Here is a 7,558-nt window from a genome sequence, read left to right on the forward strand (position 1 = left end):
GTCTTGAGTATATTAATAAAAAAAATCTTAAACAGATCAAGGCAGCGATAATAATCTAAAAGATGCTTTTCTACTACCTATGGGCGGTTCCCCATACAGGGATTAGATTAATTTAGGACTAGGCCTTTGTAAAAAAAAAAATACATAAATCTCTCTCTCTACCTTTTAGTTAATTTTATAGCTTTTAAAGACCAAGGCTAAATTACGGTCTAATTTTAGGTTTTACTAAATGACAGCAGTGCATCAGACAATTCCGAGGCATTTTACTTACACAATGCAATTACACAGAATATAATTTAAAATGTTGTTTTTTATTAAAACTTTTTCCATTTTGTTGTTCAGTCTTTGAATTATTAGCTATTTATTATTTTGTTATATAACACATAACAGTATATTCCAGTTTAAATATTACTCATATAAAACATCAAAAAGTAAAACATTTCAAATGGCAGTGCACACGTAATAAAATAGCATTCATAGTCTTATAAGGCAGCAAAATATATAAATCACTGTTCGTTTCCTCTGTATGAGAGCATACAGAATATTGTTGTTAGCTGCACACTCTATAGTCCATGGGCTATTTATAATAGCTTGTGCAATGCGTTTTTCTTCATGTAAGGAATTTCTTCCTGACCTATTGTGCATAGAGGTACGTCCTTGTGCTTTTGTGCCGCACTCTTTGTAACAGGCTCTTCCTGGAGTCGTGTATGACAGAGTTTCTGTCAGAAGACCTTGCTTGTGTTTGTTTATACTGTTTGTACACATTTAGGCAGTGTACATTTAATGTTGACTTTTTTAAAGAAATAGTTCATCCAAAAATAGGGTATAGTGACGCAAGTGAAACGTCATTGAGATTAACCAAATGATTTTCGTGCATATCATGGTTTTAGCTACCATATCTGATTTGATTGCTATTTTATGTGGGTTTGTTCCTCATAACATTTAGTAGTTTAATTCTTTAAAGCTTTACGTCAGTATAAAGTATGGTCAGTATAAACTAAAATGAGCTCCTTTAAAATGTTACACAGAATAAAACAACATATATAGAGTTTTGAATGTCATGATGAGTGAACGGTGACAGATTTGGGTAAACTATTCTTTTTTTAGTCTTTGGAAATAGTGTGATGTGTAAATGTGACTGAGAATTATTGTAGCGGGTTTTTCGGGGTCCATCTGTGCTGGCCGAGCCACTGCTGTGAGATCTGATAGAAGAATCCTGGTGCATTCCGACAGTTTGATGGTGGTAGCAGCTAAAGTACAAACCAGAGGTCAATAAACCATGTTTATTATTTTGCCTTTGCACTGGAATTGAAACATTTAGTGTATGCTAAATTTAGCTAATTATTTGATCTAAGTTTGAACAGTCTGATTCCAAAACGCGATAAACGCCATTTAAAAAATAATTTACCACCAAAATCAGTAATGCATCTGGTTAGGATTAAAAAGTAAATTCTTAATTTTAAGCAAAATCCAATATCCGCCGTGTTATTCTGTCATCTTTTCCCCGTGACAAATGCCAGTCCTCCTTCCATGCAGAATGCAATAAATCCACTCAACAAATCACAGCACACCTTTCCATGCATTGTAAACAATAAGGGTGGTGCTTTGAATACAAAAAATCCTAGCTTTCCTCACTTTGTACTTCGTGATCAACAAACAAACAAAACAAAATAATATTTTAGATGGCATTGATAAACCTGTGGTGGTTTTCTGTGGCGGGGCAGAAAAGTAAGCCATCAATATCTAATAATGTACGTGAGAAGCACTCGGGCAAAGGAAAAATGCCGGTTGTTGCTTGTTCTCACATGACAGCATTAAGCTCCTGTCATGCTAACACATTGACCCCAGGGGATCTTATGAAAAACTTTCCATTATTTTACAAAAATGAGCAGGACCAAAATATTTTACAGCTGATCGCGGTCAAAAAAGTTCAGTGACGACGTCCCAAAGATGACAGCAGCAATGACAGTGTTATTAATTTAACAAAGTAAGTGTTTTGATTAATGCCATTAATGTTTATTTTTTTTATCAGTGTATACCACTAGTCAACTAAATGAATATAAAATGGCAAAGATGAATGGACATTTATATATTGACTTAATAGATTTATAGCATTTAAAAGAAAACTTAATAAATAATCAGCTTTTATAATAAAACTTTGAAAATCAAATTATGGATTTGAATTTATTTATGTTAGAACCGAAAGATGCTATGTGAAAGTTTGTAACAGAAATAGCGGTTTTTAACTTGTCACTTTCTTGGTATAGAAAACACGTTTTTACAGAAATGAGTAAAAATGGATTTATAACGTTTTGGAACCAAACTCTTTATTTGTTAATTAATTACCAATTATTATTACTCTTGGTAACAAATTAATTGCATTGGCTGCATCCATGAAGGCACTGAGTACACATGACAGGTAAAGAAAGACTAACCTTGGTTTGAATAAGTGCTACAGGAAGGTCCTCAAGCTCTTCTAGTTTAAGATCAGAAAGAATTGAGCTCTGTAAAAAAGGGACAATTGCTTAGATTAGCAGAACAACAATAGATGTTCTTTTTTTACTTTTTTTGTTTCCTATTTATGTTGCGGTGTATTGTGAGCTTTACATTTGTGTCGTAAGTTGAGGTAGAAAGTACAGTTTTAGGTTTTTCGATGACCTTGCTGTCATTTGTATTTGGAACTGCAATTAAATGACGACTGATTTTAATTTTTGTGAACCAATTTCTTTCCCAAAATGTCTAATTCCAGAAAAGTTTTGTACATTTTAATGTTAACATTGTGATCTGTTTACTCTATATCACATTACATTTTATTGGTCCAGTGGCAAAAACATAACTTCCAAAAAACATTACTGGTGTGCATCTTGAGACAAAACAATGGCACTTATGTTAAGATACAAGATGTTTTTAAATTATGGCAGCTCAAACATGCATTTTATTCTGGGACTAGGAAAAGCTCTGTCTGGGAAACCACCCCATAGTGCAATAGCTGGAGGTTTGGATATAATCAAAATATGAAGAAATAATAATAGTGATGATTGTCTTACACCCTTAAAAATAGATGTGTTACAAAAAAATGCCATAGAAGATCCACTTTTGTTTTCCCAAAGAACCATCAATTTTAACCACCTTTTTATAGACTAAAGAAAGATTTTCCAATCCAAAAAACCTTGTGTGAATCAGAAGTTAAAGATTTTTTATGGAAGCATTATTTTTAGGAGTATAGCCATCATGTTTTGATACTCCACTTAGATAGTGAAGAATCTATAAAGAATACCAGTAGCACTATCACAGCCTGTATAAACCCACCTGTGAGGATGTGTCTGTGTCAGGTTGTCTGAGCTGAAGTGTTTTCAGGAGTTTTTCCCTGCAGTGTAATTTGGGTCTGATGCCTGACAGTCTGAGAACATCTGACTGTAGATGACACCAGAAATTTGCAGCTTCACTGTTGGGGAATTGGAAGAAATAATCCTTTAAATAACCTTTCACCACACCAAATCATTTAAAACATTTGCATTGTACTGTGCACAGTAGTTTGTGAAAGTAGTCCCCTGCTATTGAAAGTAACTATGGGGACTATTTTCGGCCAGTGCGTAATATCACCACGCCTGCTGCAACCATGTTCCAGAAGCTGAGTTGTTGAATATTACACCAGAATGAGAGTATAGTTCCTAGCCATATCTGTCTAGAAAATCGCAACTTTTAATTTTCCGTTGGTCTTAGTACACGATGTAACTACAGAAGAGTCAAGTTTTAAATAGGAAAAATATCAAAACTCTTTGGTTATTAGCGATGCTAATGGTCCAATCAGATTCAATGGATTATGCTAAGCTATGCTAAAAGTGATACAGGCAGACCCGGAGATCAGCTGAATGGATTCCAAAAAGTAGGGGTGTAACGAATAACCGCGCAAATGCGCGTTTTCTCAATGAATGAATTTGAATGAATTACGGTGAAATCCCGGCACATCTGAACGCCAGGGGGCGCTCTCATGCAGAAACACCCTTTGTACCACACAAGTATCATTGCAAACACTATTCCAGGAAATTTATACACCGTTCTTCAAATTGTTTCAGGTATTTTCATGATAATAAAGAATATTTTGAATGATTTTGCTTAACGAGTGTTGCGCTTTTAAATGCACGTTATAAACGACTCCAACTCATAATGATTTTAGATTGATAAGGACTTCCTACTGACCAAATGCCGTAGTACACGCACAAGCTGTGCATAAAACAAAGAATCGCAGCCTTGCGATTCAGAATCGATTTCAGACAGGCATTTTTAATGGGGACCGCGATTGAATCGTTACATCCCTACCAAAAAGGTAAAAATGTAAATGTTTAACTCTAGGGAAGCTGGAAAATGAGCCATTTTTTAAAAAAAAGTGGAGTGTCCCTTTAAGAGGTTAAATTGATAATGTCTAAAACCAAAAGTTTTTCAACCTAAAATGTTTCAATTACTTCAATTGATAATTTTTATTTTTTAAACCCAAAATATTGAAATGTTTTCAAACTTGTCAGGTTGATAAACTTAACATTTTTAGGCATTATCAACTGAATAATTTTTTTTTATCCTTTTTACAGTATAATGTTTACTGGTACAACCTTATTGTAAGGCATTATTGCTTAAATATATATTTATACCTTTATCTAATTCTTTATAAATACCTTCTATAATATAATAATTTGCTGTATAATGCACAGTTAATTTTCAGTTTCACACCCACTATTTATATAATGACAGTGACAGCCACATACAATGTGGTTCACTCATAGACCCGTACCTTGATATTCCTACAGGCTGAGAGGGCAGATCTGTTTTGCTGTGCAGTAGCTGGAACAGTGTAGGGATTTCCATCTTGAGAGTTTCTTTTTCTGCCTCACCATCATGAAAACAGTCATGAAAAACAAACTGGACATCTGCCTGGTTCTCATTTTCCGTCTGTAAATAAAATCAGCGTTAAATGCTACAATAACACACAATCCAGCAAATAACTACAACTACAGCAAACAAAACAAACTTTTTCGGGAAGCTCTGAAGTTCCTGTTTCTACCACAGGTATGGAAGATAATTCTTCCTCTTTCCTGGTATTGTCCTGGAATTCAGACCAGTCTGACCTGTTGTCGTCCTGTCGAGGCTCTGCCCAGTCAGCAGAGCTAAAGGTGGACCAATCGGCGTCAAATCCCTCAGAATTCTGAAAATCATCTTCATCATAGCTGTCCAACATACATTCACCCATTACATAAAACTACTCCTGTTATTATCCAGGTATTCAGATGAATACAATAAACACCAAGAAAGTCCTTTCTACATCAGTAGTCTTTTTCAAACTTTAACAGGATCGACAGGGATTGTTGGAGCAAGCACCAGCCTCACGCCAGACCTAACTTTAGATGTCTTTGTAGCTGTGGTTTTGGATCTCTGGCAGCAGGCAGCGAGTTTCAATTGTGTTTCAGATGCAAGCTTAGTGAAACATGCTTCCTTTTAAACACAAAAGCAGCTGTTGCATTTCCTTGGCTGGTTTGTTTCGATTTTCCAAAAAAGGGCCGGAGAATCTGTAGAGAGAGAGAGAGAGTGAGGTAGAGACCAACATGGTTATTTGGTCCAGTTGTGTTTCCTATTAATTACTGTGTTCTATGTTTTTTATTAACGTTACATACAAGAAAATATCTGGTACACAAATGGTTGAAATAAACCAAACACAGTACAAAGAGATCACTGGATGTCATGTATGTAACTGTCATAATATTATTATAAAGTATGATTTTCTTGACATACTCTCCCCACTTACTCGCAAATCTTTTTACTGCTAATATTTAAATGCTTAAAGATTAATTTATTTTGTGCATTGGATAAGCTAAAAATCCAATGCCCAAAACAATACAGTTCATATGTGACCCTGACGTCATCAAAAAAAAAAAAAAAACCCCAAAAAACACGTAGTTTTCTTAAGCTCTTTTATGATTTCATGTACAACAGCAAATCACACGACTTTATCTCGTTTTTTACAGATTGGGTCACATATTGTGAACTCTTGGCATATGGTTTAAAAAGCATAGACGGGGCAAAGACTGGCTATTTTAAGAATATTAAAAAGTTTTGATTTATATAGTTCAACACTCCACTTGAAGTCTTTTTTTACATCCTTTTAATCAATTCACTGTTTAAATGTAAGGATGGCAGATCCTAAACCTTTGAGTAGCAATGTACATTTCAATATACAGCATTTAACAGAATCTAAACATATTACAAGGCACGCTTTTCGAGACCAATTGTTTTTAAGCAGGTATCGTTTCTTGGTTTTTCCTTTTCAACGATGCTCTTTCAACCGGCAGGTAAATAAACATTGTAACGTGACATATTCTCTAAAACGACCTGTGTTCAAATAAGCAAATAAATAAATAACTACAGCCCACTTACCTTGTTAAATAATAAGCGAATGGCATATAAAGTGGATATAAATGATTATCCACGTAGCGCTTCCGCATTTTACACTCATTATTTGACGTCAGAATAACAGGCGTGGTCAGTGATGCGCACACCTGTCTGTTTGACGACACGCTCAGCACAGGTAAAACGCATCATCATCAACAGTAGGTTAAATATTTTGTATGAAAAATAGCATTCTTACAAGCCAGATAAATCTTGTACTTATATATGTATATATATATATATATATATATGTATATATATATATATATATGTATATATATATGTATATATATGTATATATATATGTATATATATTAGGGCTGTCAAAAGATTAATCGCGATTAATCGCATCCAAAATAAAAGTTTGTGTTTACATAACATATGTGTGTGTACTGTGTGTAAATATTATGAATATATAAATAGACACACAATCATGTGTATATTTAAGAAAAAAAATTATATTTCTATATAAAATATTTATATTTCTATATAATATAAATTATATAAATGTATATACAGTATATAAATGCAAATATTTGTTAAATATATACATGAATTTGTGTATATTTATATATACATAATATTTACACACAGTACACACACATATTTTATGTAAACATAAACTTTTATTTTGGATGCGATTAATCGCGATTAATCTTTTGACAGCCCTAATATATATATATGTATATATATATATATATATATGAATTTTATTTATTTAATAAAGAATTGTATTTGTAGGCATAGTGCATGATCATGTGTATGCAAAACATCAAGGGGCACTTTCCAGACAATGTTTGAATGAATCCAGTCCTAGGATTTAGTTAATTAGTGCATATAAATAGTTTTTACAACCACACCTTACAAAAGACAAAACTGGTGTACATCTTGAGACAAAACAATAGCTTTTATATGATATGTCAATGCAATTTGTGTTCAAATTAAGGCAGCTTATATGCATTTTAGTCTGGGTCTGGGATAAACCCCTCCAGGAAACCGCCCCTATATGCATCATTTCCCACAGGAGTTGAATAGCGGATGTTCAGCTATCGTCCTTCACGTAATGCTGTTTATCAATATACATTTTATGCTAAAAACAGAGCTTGAAAGTGTACATTCAGAC

General features: G+C 33.7%; 1 protein-coding gene across 1 annotated transcript; it reads right to left on the bottom strand.

The window, feature by feature from the left end:
- Nucleotides 1-148: 148 nt before the first annotated feature.
- On the bottom strand, nt 149-6,513 carry LOC135778120 (uncharacterized). The gene is made up of 6 exons (XM_065288554.2): nt 6,424-6,513; nt 5,024-5,558; nt 4,787-4,944; nt 3,310-3,445; nt 2,436-2,504; nt 149-1,250 (listed from the first exon to the last, which is right to left on the bottom strand). The coding sequence occupies exons 2-6, from the start codon at nt 5,240-5,242 to the stop codon at nt 1,146-1,148; spliced, it is 687 nt and encodes a 228-aa protein (XP_065144626.1). The 5' UTR covers nt 5,243-5,558; nt 6,424-6,513; the 3' UTR covers nt 149-1,145.
- Nucleotides 6,514-7,558: the final 1,045 nt, after the last annotated feature.

The sequence above is a fragment of the Paramisgurnus dabryanus genome, chromosome 17 (genome assembly GCF_030506205.2).
Source record: "Paramisgurnus dabryanus chromosome 17, PD_genome_1.1, whole genome shotgun sequence".
NCBI classification, from domain to species: domain Eukaryota; kingdom Metazoa; phylum Chordata; class Actinopteri; order Cypriniformes; family Cobitidae; genus Paramisgurnus; species Paramisgurnus dabryanus.

Excerpts from the sequence above, each read along its gene's own strand:
- LOC135778120 (XM_065288554.2), bottom strand. The coding sequence starts at position 5,242 with ATGGGTGAATGTATGTTGGACAGCTATGATGAAGATGATTTTCAGAAT. Across the intron at positions 4,945-5,023 it reads CTTCAGAGCTTCCCGAAAAA|ACGGAAAATGAGAACCAGGC; the intron begins GTTTGTTTTGTT and ends TTTTATTTACAG. Across the intron at positions 1,251-2,435 it reads TAGCACTTATTCAAACCAAG|CTGCTACCACCATCAAACTG; the intron begins GTTAGTCTTTCT and ends TTTGTACTTTAG.